Source organism: Crinia signifera, chromosome 19 (assembly GCF_055691185.1).
Source record: "Crinia signifera chromosome 19, ASM5569118v1, whole genome shotgun sequence".
In the NCBI taxonomy this organism is placed as follows: Eukaryota; Metazoa; Chordata; class Amphibia; order Anura; family Myobatrachidae; genus Crinia; species Crinia signifera.
In genome coordinates this window covers 52,563,075-52,589,915 of record NC_139226.1, presented here as the reverse complement: position 1 = coordinate 52,589,915, position 26,841 = coordinate 52,563,075, and the positions used below count along the sequence as shown (strand labels likewise).

Here is a 26,841-nt window from a genome sequence, read left to right as displayed (position 1 = left end):
ATGGTCAAATTTGGTCAATGTATTAACTTTTAAAAAATACATTGCAGGTTGTTTTTTTATTATTACTAGTGCAAAGGGCGGCCATGTGCCATGTCCCCTCGTTCCGCCCACTGCTCCGCTCCAATTTCCCCACCACCCCGGCTTTGCCCATTCCTTCATGCTCTTTACACAAACCCCTTCACGGTACAGAGAGGTCCCATTTCCAGGTCAATTTTAGATCTCGTTGGAGTGTGAGCTGTTGGCGTTGTAAGTAAAAACGGAACACCAAGAATAGGCCGTGGTAGAACTTCGGGTGGAGAAAATCACTTCCAGGAGCCAGCCTTCGATGGACAACTCCTCCACTAGTGGTCTTGGACACTTTCGACTATATATCATGTCCACAAGGTCTAGACAGGGTCTGACTTGCAAGTTGGAGGCTGGTGGAGAGCTGAGTGGAGCTAATGTCTGCAGAAAGGACACTGAGCTGAATAGTTTCAGCCCCTGGTGTGAACAGTTTGTTCCAAGGTGAATTATTACTATGTGTTGTCAGAGGATAAGAACTGCAGGATCCTGAAAGAGGAATGTAGTTGACCAAGGTGGTGATAGATCACAGCAATGTGTAGGGAAATGGGGCCAGATATCCAGAGTTGTGTATGTACTTCAGAAGATGAAGGGATATACTATATTAAAAATGCATCCAAAGCTATCGAGATGCCAGATTTTTCTGACGTTACTCTATAGGAGCCTACAGTATGTTCTTCTTTCTGCATTGTGCTTTCAGAGGGATCCAATCGTATCTCTCCCAGCACCACCTATGGCCGCGGTATCACTCTATGTATGGACAGACGGACTCCCGGGTTATAAACTCTGAAGTACATCACTAAACACAAAGGACAGCTCTTATTGGTAGCGCTGTCCTTAAGTGGTACTAATCGCATAACTTAGTACATATGTGATTAGTATAAATGTGATGTGTGCCTGGATGTGCCGCCATTGCATCCCACCCCAAGAGTGAAGGAAGAGGTGGGAGAACTTTGTTATCTCTGAGGACCTGCGATGAGGGTGGAGTAAGAACCACAGAAGAAAAGGCTGCAGATGAAGTAGTGTGACACTGTCTTAGCCCTGTATCTGCTATTTGCATAATATGGATGCTTGAGAGGAAGTGTTAATAGATAGAGATAGGTTTGTTACATACAAAAGGGGTGATTCTGGTTAGTTTGCAAAAGCAAACTCCTTCTATAATGGACAAAATCATGTGCACTGCAGGTGGGGCAGATGTAACATGTGCAGAGAGAGTTACATTTGGGCGGGGTGTGTTCAAACTGAAATCTAAATTGCAGGGTAAGAATAATGCTGTGTACACACGGTGAGATTTGACATTAGATTTTGACTATATAGTCAAAATCGCATGCAGATCGTATGCAGATCACATGCAGATCGCACAGATATTTTACCTTGCGCTCCCGATGCGCGCTCCCCTGACAGTACAAATCGAAACCCGGATAGACAGGGCTGCAATGACTATATAGTGCAAATCGAATGTAGATTGTATGAATTGTATGTAAATAGTACAGAGATAGGAAAGATTGCTTAGCACTCAAATCTTAATGCTGTGTACACACGGTCCGATTTCCTTTCCGATGTTGACGATATAGTCAACATCGGATCGGCATGGGATGCAGATCGCAAGGGTTTTAACCCTTGCGATCCCGATCCGATCCCGATGCGTGTTCACGTATCGGAAGCCAGAAAGTCTTGGCTGCCTTGTCTATATAGTGCAGATCTGCACTATATAGTCAAGATATGATGCAAATCGGATGTGCCTTAAGATCCTATCCACGATCCGATCTGATCAGATCGTGGATAGGATCTTAAGGCACATCTAACGTGTGTACACACCCTAAGTCGAATAGCAAGGGAATCTCACCGTCTGTACACACCATAAAGCAGCCAGTATTTACCCTGCACAGAAACAAAATAACTCACCCAAATGTAACTCCTCTCTGCACGTTACATCTGCCCCACCTGCAGTGCACATGGTTTTGTCCATTAAATAAGGAGTTTGCTTTTGCACAACAACCAGAATCACCCGCAGAGTCTGCTTTACATTGGGACACATTTACAGGATAGAGGGCAGATAGTATGTTTGAGGTTGCTGAATCTAGAGAGTGCAGTATTTAATGCATGGGAGATACATTATGGGGTATAGGTGCAGTATTTGCCAGCATCTCAGCTGCTATTGCAGTAGGAACATTGACAAACAGAGATTTTTGTAAGATATTTTTAAAAATTTATTTTATTGAGATTTTTACAGAATAATATACATACTGTACAAACATGTCACGCCATCAAATGAGGCTGTATTATTTATTTATTTTATTTATTAACAGTCTGTTATATAGTGCAGCATATTCCGTTGCCCTTTGCAAAAGGAGACAGCGATACCACAAACAGGGTAACTATTTACAGACAGACAAAAGGTAGAAGGGCCCTGCTCTCAAGCTTACAATCTATAGGTAGCTGTAACAAAGATGTTGTCATTAAGTAGTTTCACCATCATACAGTAAAATATATAACTTACAGCATAGCAGAAAGGACATTGAAAACTATAAATAAGGTTCATCAGGAGAATATATAATAAGCAGGAGCAGGTGACTGATCTAATGACAAAGAAGACAATAAGGACATTGAAGATTGACATAAAATTATAAGGTGGGGGGGGGGGGAATAAAGGAAAACACAGGAGGATAGGAGGAAACTACAGTAGGGGTTAGAGCAGTGTATTTCAACCACTGTCCCGTGGCACACTAGTGTCCCTTGAGCTGTTCTCAAGTGTGCCCCCAGAACTAGAGATGCCTAAACCAGTTTAAAGCCACCACCAGTTCAACTGTTATTTACTGGTCTCCTCTTTTCATGTAAAGGGCCAATGTATTTTATTTTTGTCACCTGTGGGGACCAGCGTGATTGTTTTTTATATGGGGGCCAATCGGTTTTTTTTTTTTTTGTCGGGGCCAATTTGTTTTGCCCTGTGGGGATATCAGGGTGTGCCTTGGCAATTTTAAAATCTTATTTAGTGTTCCGCAAGGTAAAAAGGTTGAAAATCACTGGGTTAGACTGTAAGGAGGGGGGGAGTATTCGGGTTAGGCACCAGGGGTAGAGTTACAGCTAGAGGTTAGGCACAGGGAAAAAATACTTGCCAGAACACAGGAGCATCATAGGTCCACACTGGAAGTGCCTGCAACAAAGCCCCCAGGACATGGAAGAAGGTGCTGGAGCTGCTGCTGCTGTTAGAAGAAGGTAAGAGACCACTAGGGGTAGTTTGTTGCCTGTCGACAAGCTACCTGTGGATTAGTTCTACATAACCCATAAGGCCAGCCTGCCATAGTCTGATGCTAATTGGAACTTTTATATGAAGACCCAACACTGTTGGGCCCCTGGAATTTTATTTTAACCAGCACAGACTATTTATTAATTCCATTTTTTTTAATAGTGCTTACCGATAGTGTTCTTACCAGCAGAAGTTCACAGTAATGCTGGACAGGGGCTAGGGGTGAGCAAGTGGTGAGTGGTGCCATCATATAAAGTCTAACACCCTGAGGAAGGCACGAACACTACTCCACGACACCTACATGTGGCTTATATTGTGTCTGGAACTGTGCGGATCATCCTTAGGACACACTGTACAATTCCCTTGTAGAGTTGGGTGCAAGACACAGGCGTATGCTGATACAGGATTCCCATCAGACCATTTCACCCCTGTTCGGATAGCTCTGGCTCACGGTGAGCCTCTGAGTGACTTTCCTACTTTTCTGGGCATCCAGGAGAGTCACTTGAGATTCTGAAGTCTCCTGGACATTCTGGGAGAGTAGGCAAGTATGTTTTGTTGTTTTACCCCTTTCAGATCGCAGTTATAACCCGGGTTACTGCCAGGTCCAGATGCGGTGTGAAGGTACCAAACTGAATGTCCCGGGACAACCTACCCAGCAATTCTTAAACCTGAGTAACCATGTGTATAACCTGGGTTTAGTGTGATCGGGTCAGACATGGATCAAAATCCACTGCCCGACCAGCTTTGCGATCTGAAAGCGTTCTTAATGATTTATGCCAGGTATGACCCAGAAGTCTTTTCTCCTATGCATGTTGTTTATTTGTATGCTTGGACATGTAACTAATATTAACATGTGTGATTTATACAATAAAACACTAATCATAAATGGATTTTTTCATTTAATAAGCCTTTCCTGTAAATAGGCCTCATTAACAAATCAAATCAACTGACAATACTGCACAAAGCGGTTAAATGTTTGAAGCTGAATGGCTGGAACTAAGGGGCCGCTGGTGGTGGTGAGTATATGCAGAACTGTGCAGTCACAGGGGTGGGTGGCCAGTCCTACTAAATGTACTTACTGTAATCAATTGCTGTGATTTATATATAGGTTACTTTGCTTCTTACAACCATGGTACCAGTGTAAAATGGGGAAGTGAGTAATACCCCGCAATATGAACATACTGTATTATCTAAATATGCTTTAATATTAAAGAGCTATGCCTAGAATCTGGCTGAAGTTGTGTATGACTTGTGCCTGTACCTCATTATGGCCTTTATTCTGATTGAGTCGGATGGCTCCGAATGCGGGCGGAAGGCCGATGGTTGGTGTTTGCGCATGTGCAGAGGTGTATCTGCGCATGTGCGAATGCCTCACACATCCGAACATGGCGTGAGATCCGTGCAGAAAATTATTGTATGGAACCATCCAAGCAGGGAGTGGAGAGGGGGTGAAGGGCTGATTTTGCTCATTACCATATGCGTTAGCCCCGCATTTCATGGGCGTTCCCATGAAAACATTGGGCGTACATTTAGTAATCCGGCCATGACGCACGTGTGGTGGGGACATATGACATAGCCGGAGCCAACTTCCCGCCCATATCCCTGCTTTTGCACAGAGAAATGCCCGAGTGGTCTGGAGCACTCAGTGCTGCCTGACCACTCGGTCCAGCATTCGATGGTCGGCGATGGAAGAGGTTCCCACACATGAAAAATCCACTCGCGGTCCATTCGGTCGGCGTCTTACCGCATTCGGACGGTGTGAGCGATCCGTACGGAAGGCGGGGCTAAGAACACTCGGTTCCTGTCCGAAAATACGCATCCGTCCGATTTAACTAGAATAAAGGCCAATGTGTTGTATGTGTTATGTAGACACTAAGGGTCTGTGCACTGGTTACATACTATGTCTTCTGTTTCTTTGTACAGAGACCATCCGCAGCGCCACACCGTTTCCCATGGTCAGCCTTTTCCTTGTATTTACTGCCTTTGTTATCAGCAACATTGGTCATATCCGACCGCAAAGGACAATACTGGCTTTTGTCTCTGGTATTTTCTTCATCCTCTCCGGTAAGAACATGACAAATATACTATATATAATAGACCTCTCACCTGCCAACCTTCTACTTTTTTGGCTTATTAAGTAATTGTTTTGCTTGTGTTTTCCCCTGCTGTGATTCCATATGTTAGTAGGTAATTACAGGGCCATGCTGACTGTTACACTGCGCTGTATAAGGGAGCCCCAGTAATTGTTTAGTTTTCTACAAAATGCTGATACATTTGGTATTCTGTAGTTCTGTGTATGACCAAGGGCCTGATTCGCCGGCCAGGTGATTATCCGATTATTGATAGACTGCACATGTGTACGGGTCACAGTACGCATGTGCGAGACCGTCCTGCGATAAAAGCTGGCTGTAGGTGATTGACAGGAATCCGGAATTTTGGGGGTGAAAACCTGGGCATTTCTAGGGTCAACAGGGAAAATACAGGCATGGCCTGGTGATTTAGGGGAAGCCATCCGCCGTCTGCTCCGGCCAAATCAGCCTGTTTCTATAGCAGCCATGAGTCACTCCTGGGCTACTCCGAGCCTGAGCACAGTTGGTAAATCATTCGGTGGTGAGTAAGCTGTGAATGAATATGCAGCTTTTTGCTGGGCTGCGACATATTCGTTACCCATTCACAGACTTGGGAAGGGCGGAATACACTCTGGTGGGATAGCGGCTAACTATTTGCACTGTGATCGCCCAGTGCTGCTAATTCTCTTCCATGTGATCAGTTCTGAATCGGGCCTCAAATCCCTGATTCTGTGTACAAAGTGCTATAATGTACAGTAGCAATCGCAAAGATAATAGGTTCCCTGTTGCCCCCAGCAGGTGTAACAATTATCTACTGTACTTTGGGAAAAAAAAGCTATAGAATAAATCAGTCAGTGGACTAGCAATAGCCCCTCCACCCCGCCGTGGCGGGGAGGTGCTGAGTAAATGTGGGCACTGGGGGCCTGCCAGGACATGTACATCTATTTGCCTAAAGTTCCGAATCGCGGGCGGTCCTCCTGCTGCTGCTAAGGAAAAATAGTCTTAACAAAATGTCCGCCCTCTTACAGCAGACAGGTTTTGAGGATGCTAGAGGAGACGGACTCCTCTAGCATCCTTAAAATGGTCGGCTGTTAGGGGCATTTCATTAGCAGCAGGAAGAGTGCCGGGAACACAGGCAAGTATATTTGCAAGTCCCGTAGACCCAGCGGTGGCAAGTGGATGAGTGAGCAAGAGTAAACTTTACTGGATGGGGTGGATGAGGGGGTTTGGGGGTGCTGCCGAAACTTTCCGGCAGGGGGGTGCATATCTTGTAGTTACGCTACTGAAATCAGTAATAAATATCACACAATATGCTTGGCTAGATATGAGGCCACATTAATTTAATGTGACAGTTTCTTTATTAAAATAGCTATTGTTATACGGAATTATTTATATTCTGCATTCTTCTCGTCATTATAAATGAGTGATGTGTAAATCTGTATAAACAGTTGTAAAATAAATTGATGCCTTTGGTGCTTGGGGATGTCATTGCCTTGCCATCTGCTGCTATGAGAACAGAGAGAGTTTAGGAAGCTGCAGAGACATCACTGTCCCTCCCCCAAATGTTGCTATAGAGCAGGATGCCCCCTGATTGGTGTAATATCTAGCTGCAGTAGTGCTGATAGGGGAAGAGTATGAACAAATGTGTTTATCATCTATGAGCTATACCCTAAACAGCCACTGTCGTCATATGTATTAATATAAACCACATTTTAGCAGATAGCTATATTTAATATGTAATATGTCCTAATCGTTGGCGCAGTCCAACATCACTATGTGCACAGATATATTTATAACTTGTATACAACAAAGTGATTTCTCCTATCCTGATTGTTGTTTACCTCAAACACTAACTGCAGGAGCAATGCAGCTCAGAAAACTCCTATTTACTAATTAACATATTGTTTGTCTCTCTGAGTTCCTGTCTGGCAATTGTTTGTGCCAACATGTCTATTGCAATGTCAGCCTGGTGGTGTCAATAGGGCTGAGGCGTAGTTGGACTCTAGACAATTTGGCTCCCAGTGGAAGAGTTGCAGGAAAAGCCTACCTTACACCCCAGTTTTTCCTCTTGGTATATTGCTCCCCCTTGTACTGTATTTTACTACTTCTACTGTCATTCCGCAAAACTCCGCCAGTGAGCAGAGTAATATGGGTTGGAAGGGGAATGTTATGTGGGGATATGACAGTGCAAGCAGAAGCAGCCAGCAATGATCACAGCGGGCTCCCTGTACAATAACATGGCTCACCTGTCGGTAGAAATGGCCCTGCTCATGCACATACAGGTTTGTGTGACTCTGGTTATAAACACTAGAGAGGCAAGACAGGAGAACAAAGTGGTGTTCTAATGTAAAGTAAGGTCGTACATTAGAGCAGTGGCGGTTTTTACCTATGGGCTGCAGCCCCCAGGTAAAATCCACCACTGTTCTCTGCCTATGAAGCTAGATTCAGTCTATGAGACTGCTCTGGCTTTAATTTGACTGGCAGTGACTTCCTATTGGAAGTCTGACCTGCCAGTCACTCAAGGCAATCCCATTGGGAGATGTTCCCTCCCTCCAGAATGCCTCTCTGTGCGCAAATGTGGGGGAGGCCCAAAAACAGGTTCTGCGGTCATGGCCTACTATATTTGGCTTAACGGCAGTCCCCAATCCCATCACTCTGAGAGGCGTAACTGGAAATGACGGCTGAGGTGTGTGTAGTGCTGGCTCTTCCTCTGTGACAGGAGTCAGGTGCTGCAGGAGAATTTCACACTGCACTACCAGGCTCCTATCACTGCAGAGGAGTCAGCGGTTTCGTGTTTTTTGTAAACTCAGATCCTATTACAATCCTAATCATCCCCCCATCCTTCGATTGTATGCCCACATATTGAGGGATGACGTTTATTAAAATACTTTTTATTTATTTACATGTCTTTTAAGTCAATTTGTTTGCCATGTCTGTATTAAAGCCATCAATAGGAGCTTAAGTATTAGTAAGGTTTTACCAGCAGGCAGCAGTACTCATTGCAAGTCTCACTTTATCTAGTCCTAATATACTGTACCGGTGACCCAGATGAGCACAGAAGTCCATTTCTGTATGAGCCTAGCCATGTAAAATGACATACGTTTAAATCTGGATGTAATTATTCTTGGGCATGAATGTTGACTTATTCTTGTCATTGATCTGTGCTGTGTCCTGGTTCTGTTGCAGGTCTTTCTCTAGTTGTAGGTTTGGTTCTGTACATCTCAAGCATCAATGATGAGGTTATGAACCGTCCCAGTAGTTCTGATCAGTATTTCCAGTACCGGTATGGGTGGTCCTTTGCTTTTGCTGCCTCTTCGTTCCTTCTAAAAGAGGTTTGTTATTCTTGAAACACTAGAAACATTTAAAGGAAATGATGTGCGCCCCATATTGTACACACACACACACACACACACACACACACACTGATGCATCTCCTTTACAAGGCGATCCCTTTATAGTGTTGTCTTTCTGAAAGTGTAACTCTGCATCCAGTAGTATTATCCTTCTCATGAAGGTGAATGACTGATCAGGCGGCTGTTGCACAGTCTCTGTTTTCATATCAGTTGTGGGGGGTTCCAATGCTGGATTAGAATAAAGGTAGCTATTTAAACTCAGTGGCGCAAGTTCGGTCTTGGCAAAGGGCAAAGTAATGCTTGTATGAGGACTTGGAATATATTTAGGGGAGGCTTCAGAGACTGCAGCACAGTTCAAAATTCACTGGCAGTTGGTATTTCTCCCCTATTTGAATTTTGAACTGTGCTGAGCCCCCCTCCCCCCGAGCCGCCACTGCATATATCCCATTAAACTTGCGGTGATGTCATTTTTGCTTGATTCAGTTGCCAGAAGTTTGAGATTTTCTATGCATAGTAAGTGATGCAGGATGTATAGTAAATAGTTAATAATTTATATGTAAAGTGAAAGTCGATGACTTTTTAACACCATTCACAACTCATGCTATTTTTAATTAAACTGAGGGGTGCAGATATTTGTTTATAAAAAAAAAAAAATGAACATCTGATTAATCAAACAATAGTATTATATAAATTAAATATAAATATAATTAGAAAAAAAAGGGCAATCCATATTTGTGAAACATATTGTCTACACATTTATTTTCTAACACATGTTGATGTATATGTTATTGCTTACTTGAATCTATTGTCTTGCAGGGAGCTGGTGTTATGTCTGTATACTTATTCACAAAGCGGTACGCCGAGGAGGAGATGTATCGTCCCCATCCCGCCTTCTACCGGCCCCGCCTCAGCGACTGTTCCGATTATTCAGGTCAGTTCCTTCACCCAGAAGTGTGGCATCGCGGCCGCAGCCCATCAGAAATCTCTAGCGATGTGTCAATCCAGATGACGCAGAACTATCCACCTGCCATCAAGTACCCAGACCACATACACATATCAACGTCACCCTGCTAAAAGCGCAAACATTGGGAAACTGTTTGGAAGTTCTTAACATCTCCTACGGATAAAACTCTCCACATCGATGTCACAGTTTGACTTTTTGATCTGTTAAACAGTTGTGGAGTCTAAAATGAAAAACATTTACTTCCAAGTATAGGGAACATTACCACACATGTTCCTATTTAATCTATCACTTAAAATTTTGCTTCTTTCTCTTTATTATTTGAAGTTAGCTACTAAGTTGTTGTTTCCTTGTAGACTAAGATGATATAATTTAGCCACATTTACTTTTTATACTTTTATTTACTTTTTACACTTTTATTTTTATAATTTTTTTTGTTGCGTTTTAAAATCTTTTTTTTTTTCCTATATAATAATTTCTTAGTACTTTTAAAGGAGATTAATACTCAATCCTGAGCTTTTGACTATGTGAATAATTATTTCTAATTTCTTCAATGAAACACGTGAACAATGGAAGACCACACAAGCCACCTTTACTCTTCCACTACAAGCTTTATCCTAATGTATTGTTAACCAGACTCAAAAACAAGGAAAACGCTATTGATGAAATCTCTCCAGCAAGATGGTTTATTGAAGAAAAGAAACTATGTAATTTCTCCATGAAGAAAATGAATTGGAAAGAGGATACGTTTTAATGATTTTATGGTGGTTGAACAGACACATTGGTGTCCGATACCTGGAAAATTGAAACGACTAACATTTAAATAATTTCCTGTAGCACCCTCTTTGTAGGGTACAAAATTTTGGATGAGATCCAAAGTCTAACAAATATGCCAATGTTTTGAGCTCACTCTGCCGGCTAGATTGGTAAAGAAAGCTCTCCGTGAACGTTACTTTTCATTGAATTATTATTTCCACATTTTACAAATAAGGGAGATTTATCAAAACTTGGGGAGAAATAAAGGATCAGCCAATCAGCTTCTAACTGCCATGTTACAGGCTGTGTTTGAAAAATGACAAGTAGTAGCTGATTGCTTGGTACTTAATCTCTCTCCATTTTATGTCTACCCAAGCTTTGCTAAATCTCCCCCCTAAAGGGGGTATTCAGTTCGGGGGTTCCGACTGCCTGAACGTCCTGACAGTCGTTTTTGGTTCTTCCGACAGTAACTCGATAGCCGGAATTCAATGTTCCGGCTGTCGAGTGTTGGAAAGTCTGTGGATTGGTGAAAACGAAACGGCTATAGATTTGACAATCCGCGACCATGTCCGACAATACGGACTTGCCTCCATGAGGAGGTGGGACTGTAGCAGGTGGGATTGAATACTTTAACTGCCGATATTTCCACAGTTGGAAATATCGACAGACATTGAATATCCCAAAAACAAAAGCCAAAATTCTAAATTATCATTGTGTACATCCTAATCTGATTATTCCGAGAAAAGATCTATTCCGAAAATCCCAAGAACACTGTCTGCAACCTGATTATCTGATAGAGCTGTCAGTGTTATATTTTATGTGTCTCTTTCCCCTAGTAGTTTAATCAACAGTCTGGAACATTTTATTTTCTTCTGCATTGTCAGTGAAAAATAATAGCGTGGTGCATTTTTTTTTTAAACAGAACAAGAATCAAAGTTCTAAAATCCGATACCCACTTAGCAACGTTCATTTGGGAGCATCATATACCAATAATCAGCATTTTGATTCGACTTGGCTGGCACAGTTGGCATAGAACGGCATAAAGACTTCTAATGAAGGAAAGGTCGCAGCTTACAACCCGTTAGCTGCATATATTTCCCACATTGCACTATCCTCACAACACATTCTGAAGTGTTGGTTTATTGTACAGAAAATGTAATGTATAGACTGATATAACTCGTTTTACAGCTGTGATTTTCACAGGGACTATGAAAGGCCTGGCTTGCATTTTGCCCATCGTATATCCTTTCAACCACGGAAGTCATTTTGTTTCTGCAGTAAGCAGATTATAATGGTGTCTAAAAGCACTGAAATGTACATAGATAGTTGATATATATCAATGCAATGTAAGAAATATAACATGAGATATAGTGATGAAATAATGGTCTGTCTGGAAGTCTTTAGCAGTCACAGATGACCCTATAAATATATATTATATTACAGGGGTAGACAGATATTGGCACTCTAGTTGTTTAATTGTCATAGGTCTTCTGACATGTTCAGACCACGTGTGACATAGGTGGCTAATTCAGCATGGATCGGTAAGCCGGGAATTCACAAATCAAGCGATTATTGAATGACTGTACATGCGCATTGCAATGGAGCCGCTATTTGACTGACAGGATGCTGGCGTTTGGGGGTGGAAACCTGCCATTTTCTGGGTGTGTCCGAAAAACAGGCGTGCCCAAGCGTTTTTGAGGAGGGTCTTTGATGTCAGCGATGACCACTTCCACCCTGTGGAACTCTTTAAAGGTTCAGGAATTGTGTATGGATTTGCGAGTGGATAGCGATTAGCAATCTGTTCATAATTCTCTTGCAAGTTAGCAACGGGCATTTTCCCTTTCTTTCTAGGCAACGGCTTTCTCCTCGCGAAATGTCTCATTAGCAATCCATGGTGAATTAGGCCCATAGTTTCATAACTGCTAGACTGCCAAGCATTGCTCACCCTCCAAATGAACCCTAAGGTCAGTAAAGACCTCTAGATATATCATTATTGGTAAGATCATTCTCTCCTTACTAATTAAGGATATTATATTTTTGCTATAGTTTAGATTTCACCTGTGCTTTCATAGAGTATTATTTGTTAAATGAATGAGTGGGAATGTAAAAAAAAATATATATATATATACCCACTAAAATGAAAAGTTCTGTACAGTAATATGATGCTTAATTCTAACTGACCAAACAGATTGCTTAATTTCCTTTGCAATAATTGGCCTTATTGTTACCTAGCACATGAGTTCTGACCTGTACAGTACGTTTTTAAAGAAACTTTATTGGGTATCAGAATGTGCAAATTGTTCAAATCTGTGGGGGGGATTTAAATGGTGGTAGATGCTACGCATGTGTGTGACACTAATACTATAACCATACAGTATGAGTCCAGTAATCGAAAAGGGTAGATATACAGTACCATCTATTTTCCCATGCCAATACGACTGTCCTGACTTCTACTAGAATACTCTCCTTACCATGTGTTGGTTTACATATTCTGTACAGGACAAAAGCTAAATGAAGCTTGCTCCATAGATGGGTGTGGAATGGCACTCCGAGAGGGGGGATCCCAACAGTCAGTATCCCGATGTTGGAATCCCGACTGCCGGTGCTCCGACAGGGTGCGAGCGCAAAGAAGCCCCTTGCGGGCTCGGTGGCTCGGTATCCCCTGTGAGTCAGGATCCCCCCTGTTGGAGCACCGGCAGTTGGGATTCCAACGCCAGGATACTGACCGTTAGGATCCCCCCTGTCGGGCAGTCATCCAGCACCCCCATAGACTACATAATCTGTTTATTCAATTGTTAAAGATTCTTTGCAATTTTATATCAACTGCCCTATTTTATACAGAATTACAGTACAATGACTCAATGGGTGCCAAGATACAACACCCTTCTGGAATGCTATAATAGCACCTGTATTCCTAGTACTGGGTATTATGCTAATAAGGAGTTATGTTCCCGAGGCTGCACGGACAGTCCAATCTGGGATTACTAAGCCTTCTACATACGAAACAGCCTATTCTCAGGAAACTGAATCTGATTACGTTTTGTATCGTTGGGAACAAATTTGCATAATCCTCCAATATCAAAAATATAGAAGATTCCCGATTGTGTTTATGATAAAGATAATGACACCTGGAAGCTATTGCATTCAGAATCATCTTTTTACATTATTTGTATTACAGTCTTGCATTTATGACAGCAATATCTAACCTTTTTATTAGTTTGCGTTTTGCTTTTAGGGATGTACATAATGAGCATCCGCTACAGGGTAGCATGTCAGTGGTAGACCTTACAATGAAGCTGAGGGGAATGACATTATAATGCAACTATAATAGGTGATGGGGTAAAAAAAAAAATATAATTTGCTGAGGTCATTGATTGATATTTTGCATATCGATTTTAAAAATATTTGTTGACAACAAATGACTGCCTGTTATGCTCAATGAATCAAATTAATTTAATGATTTGTACCAGTTGAAAATATTTTACATATAGCTATAGAATATTACAATTTTTTTTACACAAATCAAGTATCTTCCATTAAGCTGCATTTTAAAATCTGTTCAAGATACAGAACACAAACAATAAAACTCTGTCCGCCAATATTCAAAAATATTAAAAATCTCAAGGAAGCTGCATATATGTTTTGCTAAGTAAGTGCATGCTATTAATTGCCACATTTTAGCCTGTTACATTTCGCACCGCCTATATATGGACCCTATGTTCTCAAAGTACTAAATATATGCTTACTCCATTTGGCTATGATGAATATCTGTTTATTAAAAGTTCCCATTATACAAGTTCCCATAATAGCCCAATAGAATATATTAAAGTAGTAAGAAATTTAGGGGAATCTCGCTGTTCAGTATTGAAATGTGTTACAATTACAGGGCCAATGCCATACACAGTGACAAAATTGAAGGTACAGTGGGCCAGATGCACTAAGCTTCAAAAGTTATAAAATGGAGAGCGATAAACAGCCAGCCATTCAGCTCCTGCCTGACATTTTTCAAACATGAGATGTGACATGGCAGGTAGGAGCTGATTGGCTGACTGTTTATCACTCTCCATTTTATCACTTTTGAATCTTAGTGCATCTGGCCCAGTAGGATGAGACTACAAAATATCCTGAAAACAATTTAAGGGAACTGTCCTGCGATCAGGATATTGCTCTTGATTTGTGGTAGGTTAGGAGGTAATTCCATAAAAAAAATATTTTTAGTAATATTTACCCACTGGTAGTTTAAGACTCCTTTACACATTCCAAATTACCATCGGATGATGTTGGGACGTATAATGTAATGGCTGAAGATGTCCATGCTACCAGCTTTTGAAAACCTTTAAGAAATGTTCTACAATCTAATAAGGGGTCTTCCATTCTTGGTTTGGGGTTAGCATGGCCTAGATGTTGGGCTTGGTTCAAAAGATCAACAGTGAAAAGGATGACAGATAATAGGTGGACCCCAAATGGGCAACATGTAAAAAGGGTATTGACATAAAAATGGTCAACGCATGAAAAGGTCAACATGAGCTTTGTATTTTTTTAGGTGTCAAATTGTAGGTTTGAACAGGATACCCCGCTCAGTGTACCGTGTACTCTCCTTGTTCACCATGCATGAGGCAAGCTACCGCTGGTTCTGGTAATCTCCGATAACGCTGCACTAAGCACAATAGTAGGAGTGCCGGTGGCCTCTCAATAGGCGGAATTCCGAATGTCATTACACCGACGTCTGAATCCAGACTATTCAAAGTCCGACAGTCAGCCTCCCGACATTCATGGGCTACTGTCCGTCATGGGGGTTCACGACCCTATAGAAGGCCAATAGGATAGGTGGTGAGCGCAATTGACTTCATTGCGATCATCCCATCAGATTCCTGGCAGTCGAGATTCCCACATCGGTGTAATGACACAACCAGTCGGGATTCCCACATCGGACGTCATGCAACAACCAATTATGAACCACACGGTAAAGTACGAAGAAGTTTTGTAAAAAAAGGCACAAAATTACAAATAACCATGTGACAACCATTTATTGACCATGTCGACTATATGATGTTGACCTTTTGACTGTCAAGCTAATCATCCGGATACCCTAGATTTCACTATGAAAATATATATATAATTTTTTATTTTATAAAAAAAAAAATGCTTTTACAGTCAATTCAGTTCTGTTTCCAAAGCCAGAAAAATGTAGTCAGTGTATATTATATTATAAAAAAGAAGTTGCAAATAAAGCAGGTCACTTAATTTGCTTCCTCGTTATACCAATACACTTTGTACTGCGTAGCTTTTTTAACAAATGTACATTAAAAGCTATACCTTTTATTCTGCGTCACCTTGGCTATGAAATCAGCATTGCCCTTGTTCAGATGGCGATATAACCGAAATGCAGTATATACAGAATACTAAATATTACTGTCAAAATTGCATAATAGGAGTAGTAAATTCTGAAGAGAAACGTATGAGTAATCCAAACAATGGAATGGAAAATAAGAACTTACATAGAAGATATGAAAATAACATTTATAATACTGTATATAAAATCCATTTATTTCAAAGGAAAACAAACTGCATTTAATAAAAATTTCAATTGACACAAAATGTGTTTATATCCAGCAAATGTCTTTTTAATTCCTATATTGTGATGTTATCTGGCTTTGGCCAATGCTGTGCCTGATTATACAGGTGGAGCACGGGATTAGCCTGATACGGAATGATGACTACTAGACCTGCATTGACCTGGGATGATTGACGTGTTACGTGTGGAATGTAGGATATTTGCAATAATGCCCTGGATTATTCGTAAATCCTCTGAAATTTGATTTTGATTTGTGGGATGTTTAGTTGGGTATACTGTAGTTAAATCATACCTGCACTAAATTAAAAAATAAACATTGGCAGAATAAAAGTTGTGGATTTTACGGAGCTTCATTATATATAAAATAGTTATAACTAAGCTCTTTATCATGTACAGTATACCTTGCTCTATTTCAGTTCTCTCCAGCAGGATGACAAATTGGACCATATTCAATGCGGCCGGCGAGGAGGTTAAAAGGTGCGGATAGTCGAAAACTAGCGACCCTCGCCGTTTAACACCCGCGTCGGCTGCTCACCGTATTCACCGTATGTCAGAAGACAGTGAGTATTCCCCCAAACAGCGAGGCTTGCGGCTAATGCAGGGAGCCCACTGCATTTAGCCACGAGCCTCGCTGTTTTAGTGCCCACATACATCGGTTCCCTGTCGCTCCAAAAACCTAGCGTTGTCTAAACGGTGTGTGCAGGGGTTCAGTTGAATACTGGCCCTGTGAGCTGTGACAGTGGGCAGTCAGCGCAGCTCGCTGCCACAGCTCGCAAAAGTCATTGAATACACCCTATTATGTTAAGAGGAAGGTACTTTCTATGGGGTAGATTTATTTAGCTCGGTAAAGTGAGAAAATGTCTGTTTTTTTATCACCTGCCAATCAGCTCCCAACTGTGAAGTTACAGGCTTGGTTTGAAAAATGACAGGTAGGATCTGATTGGCCGGTGACAAAAAACAGACAGTTCATCACTTCACCGAGTTAATAAATCTACCCCTATATGAGCAGACAGGGAGCCTTATTCTAGTTCACTCTTTCTGACAAAATCCTTCTTAGATGGACAAAACCATGTGCACTGCAGGTGGGGCAGATGTAAAATGTGCAGAGAGAATTAGATTTGAGTGAGTTACTTTGTTTCTGTGCAGGGTAAATACTGGCTGCTTTATTTTTACACTGCAATATAGATCTCACTTTGAAGTAAAACCCCAGCCAAATCTAATTCTCTCTGCACAAGTAACATCTGCCCCACCTGTAGTGCACATGGTTTTGTCCATCTAAGAAGGATTTTGTCAGAAAGAGTGAACTAGAATAAGGCCCAGAGTGAGGCTTACAGGCTTGTAAGGTGAAATGTAATAGGGTGCGGTCTTTTAGGCATCTAATAAAATTGTCCCGAGTCACACATGTGAAATGTGTGACTTTTAGTGCAAAATCATAAATGTAATAGTGTGCAAATTTTTAGCACACAGCAGAAACAGATTGCGATCTCGGCACTGTGCATTTTTTTTAGCAACGGGAATGTGTGTTATTTTCCACAATGAAAAAAAAAAAAACCTTGTGGTGTCCCCCTCCAAGATGTAACCACCACTGGGTTCTTTGAGCCGGTCTAGGTTCCAGAAATACAGTGAAAAAATGACACACAGTAGGGTTCCTCCGTAGTTCAAAAACCGGTTCTAGTTCCAAAAATATGAGGGTCAAAAGAAGTAGGGGTCGACTGTAATTTTGTAAACAGCACCCAGCTCCAACAGCTAGAAGGGTAATGGCACAACCAGTGGACACTAAATATATAAGTGCCTGTGGCCGAACCACAAGTACCTGCATGCAAAGCATTAAAGGGCCTGCTGGGACATGTAGCCAAACCATTAGTACAATAAACACACACACACACACCATGAAAGTAAAATTTTATTGCCATACATGCACTCCCACAAACATACATATACTTACCTATGTTCCCACATAGATTGGTCCTATTTTCCACGTATAATTTAATAGGTAGCTGCTTGAAAAAAAAAATACTCACCTAGATCTAGAAAAGATTTGTCCATTTTAAAAAAAAATTGTGGGGGGGACCCCTACTTCTTTGGTCCCTGTATTTTTGGAACCAGGACTGGTTTAAGAGCCCGGTGCTGGTTTTAAAAATAATGGGAACGTCACATATTTTTTCCCCCATATTTTTAGAAACAGGACCGGCTCAAAGAGCCTGAGGCTGGTTACATTTTTAACTATTTGCACACTTTCCCAAACAGAAGCATGCACGGATCTCAATGATCTGTATATGCTACTGTATTATTGTGTCGATTTTTGGTAAGGTTTTATGAGTGATTTCAAAAATCACACCCTATTACATTTTTAATTTCTATATTTCAATGTGAAAATATTTAGATGTGCTTTTTGATGTTCAACTTTTTTTTTTTGGGGGGGGTCAAGGTAAAACAATCACAATTTTAGCTAAATTGCACATTTCTAAAAATCGCACCATATTACAATTGACCCATAGGGTGAGATTTAATATAATGAGAGATTCAGAAAGCGAGAGGTTTGGTGAGAAATCTACAGGTTTTTTTTAAAGCGGCAATCATTTACACTGCAAACTCAAACTGATTTAGCAGTGTAAATGGGATGCAGTTAAAATCCCGGCGGTCGGGATACCGGCGTTCAGAATCCCGACGCCGGAATCCTGACTGCCGAAATCCTGACTGCCGAAATCCCGCCACATTCTCCCTCCGTGGGTGTCCACGACACCCCTGGAGGGAGAATAAACTAGTGTGCCGAGCGTAGCGAGGCACCGGGCCCGCTGCGTGGCGAGCGCATCAAGCCCGCAAGGGGGGGCAATCCACGTCCCACCCTTGTCTGCATTTCGGCTGTCGGGATTCCGGCATCGGGATTCTAAACGCCGGGATCCCGACAGCCGGGATTCAGTACTGAATCCATGTAAATGATTGCTGCTTTAAAAAAAACTGGAGATTTCTTACCAAATCTCTCACTTTCTGAATCTCTCATCCTATTAAATCTCCCAAATAGTCTTTTTCCTTCGTACATTTCAAATCTTATCTCAAAATACACCCTATTACATGGGTCTTCAACCTGTGGCCCTCCAGATGTTGTGAAACTACATGTCCCAGCATGCATTGCCACAGTTTTTCCTATAAGAGCATGCCAAAACTGTCAGGGGATGCTAGGACATGTAGTTTCACAACATCTGGAGGGCCATAGGTTGAAGACCTGTGCCCTATTAGATCTTCTTCTGACGTGTGCCACAGCTGTTTCATCCCACTAATGCAGGGCTGGGCAACACCGGCCCTCCAGATTTTGATGAACTACACATCCCAGGATGCTTTGCATTAGTTTTGCTATGTGGCCATGCTGAAACTGATGCAAGGCATGCTGGGATGTGTAGTTCATTAACATCTGGAGGGCCGGTGTTGCCTAGCCCTGCACTATGGAATTCTCTACCCCACTCGCTGTTTCAGCTGTGCCACCAAATTACAATGTTGGCTCTCTTATAAGCAGGTGTTGCTACACTTTATTTTCATGTCTGCATTTACTTTGTCTATATGTTACTGTGTCTGTTTTTCCCTCTATAAAAAAAATTAGACGCACAGTGGCACCTTACAAAGCAACTATGTTAATTGTCACTGCAAGTCAATTACAGTAACTACTGCAGTGGTTCCCAAACTATGTGCCGTGGCACATTCGGGTGCCTTGGGACCCTTGCAGGGGTACCTCGGGTAGGTGGACTAGGACCAATTCAAATTAATTATGGACAGTGTAATTGGTAAAACCGATTCTTGTGGCTGCCAATCATAAAATATGTGGACAAACAGAAGCAAATCTTGTCCTTTCCTACATAATTAAACCTAACGAAGACATATGAACACTGTTTTTTTTTTTTTTTCTCAATAAGAAAACTTTTGACCTAGGGAGTGCCATGGATAAAATTCTGATATTACAGGGTGCCTTTATTAAAAAAAAGTTTGGGAATCATTGAACTATGGTCTCAACTTTCTGACCTCTGACCTATACCAATAGTATTCTCTGCTAAAGCCACAGATAAAAGCTACAAGTGCCTGTAATGGAGTGGGGAGGTACTGCTTTATTTTCTAACCAATCTAAAGTAGGTGTCACAATTTAATTTGGCCCTTTTTTATTCACTTCTGAACATTTCAAAAATTTAGTGTTTAGCAGACCTTTGAATAGCTGTAAACACCAGAGGAAATTCAGCTACTCACTAAAAAGGTAATATGGTAGGAAATGTACACAAATTGTCAACATGACAAAACGGATATTCTACTTCAACTTGCAAGGAAGGGTTAGACACTAGGGGGGAGTTACAGTGGCAAACCCGTAATTCTAGATTAGGATTCAAAATACAGTCTACACTCTGCAGAACATTGGAAAAAGTGTGAGTAGTAGAAGTACCCAGTAATGACCCTGGACATTAAATTAAACATTGGATACTGTATGGAATTCAGAATTAATATCCAATACTAGAGGTGGCCAAACCAATTCTCGAGAACGGTTCACGTTTTCCAAACCACCTACAGGTGCTCAGCTGTAGTCATTACCAACTGTCACATTTTCAAACATGCTGCATTTATGCCTACTATAGATCCACAGGTTGCCAGAACAACATGAACTGTTGGTAGATCTTGAGGACAGGTTTGGCCACCCCTGGCCTACTGTATATAGTATAGGCTCTATCAAATATTTAAATAATATAAACAAGTGGTCAGGAAAAGGTTAAACCTACCATAATAAATAAAAACACAAACATACAGTAGTAAAACCGGTACTTGTTTAGTTTCACGGCTGCAGCTCTACGCTATGCTGACAACGTAACCTAAGCTACATTGTCAGCGTAGCCGGCGCCGTGAAACTAAACAATGGCTCCCCCGCTCCCGGCTGTGTGCTGCCGGGCGCATCTCCCCCCACTCCCGGCCTCCGGCTGTGTGCGCGGCGCTGTATGGCTCCCCCCTCTCCCAGCTGTGTGCCGCCGGGCGCATCTCCCCCCCGCTCCCAGCTGTTGTCCCGCCGGGCGCATCTCCCCCCGGCTGTGTGCGCGGCACTGCTCCCAGCCAGTGACAGGCAGGTGCAGCGTAGCAGCAGAGTGACAGCTGCCAGCAGCAGCTTCAGCGTGGCGCAGGTGGCGGAGGGGAGTGATGGGGAAATCGTTGCGGGTAAGTATCACGCACTGCAGTACACACACACACACTATCAACACACATTTGACACACTAACACAATCATATCCCCACTATCCACGTCATACCCCCAGTGTCCATGTGGGCGTTGAGTTGATTTTATAAAGAAGCCCGAAGCGTGGCGAGCAGACGCGGGGTTTGTTGCGCTCCCTCGCTTCGGGCTCGGTGGCTCGCTGTGCTCGCCTCACTTTATAAAATCAACTCCACGCCCTCGTTGACACTGGGGGTATGACGTGGATAGTGGGGATATTAACCATTGTGTAGGTTCAGGGCTCCAGAAGCAGTTACGTAGTTTATGTAGGCAGCATAGTGCTGTATTGGTATTCTCAAAACAGCACTACGTAAACTATGTAACTGCTGCCCTGAAACTAAACCGTAAACCCAATACTGCACTTTCTAAGCTCACATTCTCCCACCTCATAGTAATGCTCCTGTCTCTTCTTTCTGGTAGCTACTCTCTGGTCCAGGGCATTGATTGAGGACTCATATCCAACCACACTTGGTAGAAGATGCTGCTACCATTGGGCATGTGTAGCAGCTTTGCTCTGCATGATGTGGTGGCAGCTTTAGTAATCCTACCACTGTTATTGTTATAATTTGAGCCACTCACCCTATGTTTTTGCATATATGTTAGGCATTTTAACTGTTGGAAGTGCAACTGGATCTGCCTGAAGTCATTATCAGCTGACTGCCAGATCTGGAAGATATGCATGAGGTCACCAGCTCCGCCATACCAGGTATGTCACCACTAGACCACCAGGGGCATTTGTCGATATTTGTCAATAATTCTTCAGTGTCAACATGATTAATGTCGACGTAGCCAATGTGTGAGAAGGTTGACATGATGCATGTAGACAAAATATTCCACACCCATGTAGTAGGTAGTATAAATCTATATCTAGAAAAAACACACATGACATGAATCCTGAAATCCCCCCTACTCTATACCTTATGCTTATATTACGGACAAACTTGGTTTTACATTGGGATACCATTCAGATTCCCAAATACACATGTCCATATACATCTATCCTAATAGGGGTTATTGGGTGCACCATGGACTTACCACGTGGTGACACTGTGGATTTCACTGCACAGTATTTTAACAAATATGAATCTTAGGGGCAGATTTATTAAGCTTGGAGAAGAGATAAAGCAGAGAAAAAGGTAACAGGAGATAAAGCACAGCCAATCAGCTGTGTTTGAAAAAGACAGTTGGGAATTGATTGGCTGATGCTTTATCTCCTTTTACCTTTTCTCCGCTTTATCTCCAGTTTATCTCTTCTCCAAGCCTAATAAATCTGCCCCTTAATCACATCATTAATGTGATAATAGTACAATGCCTGAGTACTTAGGACACTAGAGCTGGCATTGCATGCAGCTGCCATGTGCACCTCAGACTCTGCTGTAGTTAAAAAGGACAGATTTGTGTAAGACACGCCATGCATCGCTCCATGCAGTGTTGTGCTTAACCTGCGACTTTCTACCAAATTCGTTATGCCGAAAACACCTATCGTAAGTGCCTCAGACACTATAAGCCACTTGGGATGCAGCTACAATACAAATAAGATGCTTAATTTGGAAGTACGTATGAATGTATTGGAATTGCTACCCATTGCAGAGCATTTAAGTTGGTCCTTGCGTCTAGGGCCATATGGTGCAAATAGTTGGGTGTATTTGGCCACATCTATAGATTAAAGATGCCCATACATTAGTCCAATTTGGGCCGATATCACCTGATCTTGACGAATTGGGCTGAGAATTTTTTTGACGTCCCCCTTAGGTCTGATGCGCGGTCCTGTGGGCATTGGACCTGAGCCAGAGGTCGGACCTGCTGCCTGTCCAACCTCCAACTCGTCCCCCTCACGACGGCAGGGGACAGGGTCACATGCGATATATCACATGTAAAAGAAGGAAGGTAGCGGGCGCCTCAGGATGGATGACCGGCACCCTCTGCAAACTACAAAATAAGTGCACTAACTTTATAAAAGGGCAGTGGTCCCCAATTCAAATAATGCCACACAGTAGCTCAATTACATTCTCATTACATTGCATTACAATATTATTCACGTTTTGACATTATGACACTTTCTTTTAGAATTACTGTGCAGGACTCAGTTCTACCCTGTTCCCCCCTCACTTTAACCCCTGCCTGTTCATAATTTCGCATATACTGTATACATTGCACATCTATCATGAAGGTGGGGCTGGCGGTATCATGTATAAACCTTGAGGTGAGTAGAGTGATAAGATTTGTGATAAGATTTGTGCATCTAAAGGGCAAAGCGGCAGCTGGAATTCATTGCCAACTTGTCGCAGTGTGCTCTGATAATGTCATGTCAACAGGATTTAATAAGGTTTCCTTTATCCTTGTCAGCAGCCTGGTGGCCGGTGGACAGGGATTCGTGAGTGGCTCATTCGCTCGCACGTCCCCATCAGCAAGGTGCTTCTCTGTCTGTCTCGGCTTAAGGGAGACAGGAATAGAGCGTACAGCGCGCAGGGGTGGGGGGGGGGGGGCGGGCGAGACGGGCAGTGGCTGGGGATGGCTGCAGGGGCTTCTGACAGAATGGGGCACGTGAGAGTCTCGTGCACGCATGCCCCATTTTGTCAGACTCCGGCGGCTGGTGGTGCATGTCGAAACATACAGCTCCATCTGTATTTCTAAGCCTAGCTAGTGTCTGAAACTGGTAGTGGTATAACAGGTAAGTCTGTAAAGCAGTATGTCCTTCGCAATTCGGTGTGGAAGAGCCCAGGTTTTAAAAATATCAATTCTGGTGGACAGATCATTTTGGTGGCCCGTTTAGGTGGCCTGAACTCCTGTAGTGACACCACCTGGTGTCCGGCACTTTTTGATGTTTCTACACAACGGGCATTCTGCTGGAAACTAAGTTCTATCATAGTTGCCTACCCTCCTGCTGTACTTCATATATCCCCGATTCTTTAGATTATGCCAGTGGTACAAATGAGGAGCGCATAGCCTCTGAGAGCAAAACAAATCCCAAAAAGTTTTTCAAACACACCAATAGTAAACAAATAAATAAAGAGAACATAGGCCCATTAACCAATTTTGATGGTAAAAGATTTACAGAGAATAAGGGAAAAGCAGAACTGTTAAACACATTTTTCTCATCAGTGTTTACCAGGGGAGAGCAGACAGTGGAATTTACCAGTACCACAAATGAAACGAGCAAGCCAGCTTAATATTGCTTTCACAAAAGACGAGATAAAATTGAGGCTCAGCAAAATCAAAACAGACAAATCACCAGGCCCAGATGGGATTCATCCTAGGGTACTAAAGGAATTAAGGGAGGAATTAGCAACCCCTTTGTATTACATTTTTGATAACTCACTTACATTAAGTAAGATACCAAAAGACGAGATTAGCTGAGATAGTGCCAATGTTCAAAAAAGGAAAAAGGGATGACCAAGCTAATTACAGGCCTGTGAGCTTAACATCAATAGTGGGTTAATAGTTTGAGGGATTTTTAAGGGATGGTATCCAGGAATATTTAGATCTTCATAGTTTAATTAGTATCAACCATCATCGGTTTGTGAAAAATCGTTCATGCCAAACAAATTTACTAGGCTTTTATGAGGATGTCAGCAAAAATGTTGATAATGGAAATGCTGTAGACATGGTCATCTTAGATTTTGCTAAGGCCTTTGATACGGTGCCGCACAAGAGGTTGATAAACAAAATGGAGGAACTAGGACTAGGTGTAAGAATTTGTAGATGGGTAGGGAACTGGTTGTGTAATAGAGAACAGAGAGTGGTTGTGAATGGCACAATATCAAATATGATACCAGTACTAAGTGGAGTGCCACAAGGGTTGGTACTAGGGCCCATTTTATTTAACATTTATTAATGATATTGGGGTGGGAATACTCAGCAAAGTTTCTATCTTTGCTGATGACACAAAATTGAGCAGAGTAATTAGATCAACTGAGGATGTCTCTGCGCTTTAGAATGATCTTAATAAACTAGATGATTGGGCAAAGTAGGAAAATTAGGTTCAATGTAGATAAATGCAAGGTTATGTACCTTGGGAGACATAACCAATGTGCTAGTTAGAACCTAAACGGGGAGGCATTGGGTAATTCAAAACTTGAAAAGGATCTAGGAGTCCAAATAGATAACAAATTGGGATGCAATGATCAATGTCATAAAGTAACTAACAAGGCAAACAAAATACTGGCATGTATAAAAAGGGGTATGGAAACTAGGGACTCAAAAGTAATTATGCCACTGTACAAAGCACTGGTTAGACCACATTTTGAATATGGAGTACAATTCTGGCCCTGCACTATAAAAAGGACATCAAAGAACTGGAAAGAATCCAAAGAAGAGCAACAAAGCTAATAAAGGGAATGGAGAAATTAATCTTCGAGGACAGATTGAACAAATTGGGACTGTTTACAATAGAGAAGAATAATTTAAGGGGGGACATGCTTAACATGTACAAATACATCAGAGGCCAATATATGGAACTGTCAAGCGCACTTTTTACTACAAGGAAGGACACTAGGACACATGGGCACGACTTTAGATTAGAAGAGAAAAGATTTTGTTCCCTTAGAAGGAAAAATGTTTTTAAGGTCAAGGCAACCAAACCATGGAACTCTCTGCCTGGTGTGGTGGTATCGGCAGACACAATAAATACATGTAAAATAAGGTTGGAAAACATTTATTGGTTAAAAACATCCAGGGGTACAAATATGAATAACAATCTGTCTTTAAAATAAAATATCAGTATTCACTACATAAAACAAGGGTAATGCTATGATGGTATTGAAAACGACACATCCCACATACCATAAATATAGGTGGGGCCTACAAGTGACAAGCAGTCCAGAGGTTAGAATAAAATAACCTTTAATACACCAAAGAATATTTATGTCCATGGGGATGAACTCACACAAGGTTAAATTGCATTTTGAATTTACTGCATAGCCATTACAATGATCAAGTATTGTATAATGTGTGGATTGAGAAGAAAAGAAATATCACAGATAATATATAACTACAAACATGAAATCTCATAATGCAGACAGCAATTTTAGCATCAATACTTGCAAATATTCCCAAAATATATTGTTACTAATGTTATATAGAAATATTATATCTTGCAACAAGAATGTAAGCATAGACACACGCTTTTGGGCAAAGTGTGAAACACAGCATCAATGGTGTGGGGCACATCCTACTGTAATCTTTCTAATTCTAGTGTTCAAAAGTAGGTAAGTATGTACTGGAGATGCTTCTAGATTCCTGGTGTCTGCATTTTATACAAAGTACTGTACCTTCAATTAACACATTAAAATGTTAGAGCCATATGAGATGCAACACTTATTTTCTGAAAGAGAAAGATTAATATTTAGGGGAGTTTTCTTTATCAGAGATTTTTTATTGAAAGGTTGACACAATGAAAACATATAATACACAACTGAATCACAAAAACATACTTCGGTAGCACAAAAAAAGCCCTAAGAAATACATACCAAAAACAATACAACATGGAAAGAAATGTAATTATTTTTTTTCAAAATATATTTTACTGAACCTCATAAACCACAAAGCACATAAATGACATTAAATTAACAAAATAATCTAGTACAGTA

General features: G+C 41.7%; 1 protein-coding gene across 4 annotated transcripts in view; it reads left to right on the top strand.

The window, feature by feature from the left end:
* Window positions 1–14,409, top strand: part of CACNG7 (calcium voltage-gated channel auxiliary subunit gamma 7) — a 111,932-nt gene extending 97,523 nt beyond the window's left edge. For 3 of the 4 annotated variants that reach the window (XM_083162595.1, XM_083162594.1, XM_083162592.1), the window contains 3 exons: window positions 5,231–5,371; window positions 8,563–8,708; window positions 9,546–14,409. In XM_083162595.1, the coding sequence (XP_083018721.1) occupies window positions 5,231–5,371; window positions 8,563–8,708; window positions 9,546–9,803 (545 nt within the window). In that variant the 3' untranslated portion in view covers window positions 9,804–14,409. The remainder of the gene's footprint in view (window positions 1–5,230; window positions 5,372–8,562; window positions 8,709–9,545) is intronic. The other variant, XM_083162593.1, reaches the window with a different exon arrangement.
* The last annotated feature ends 12,432 nt before the right edge of the window (window positions 14,410–26,841 follow it).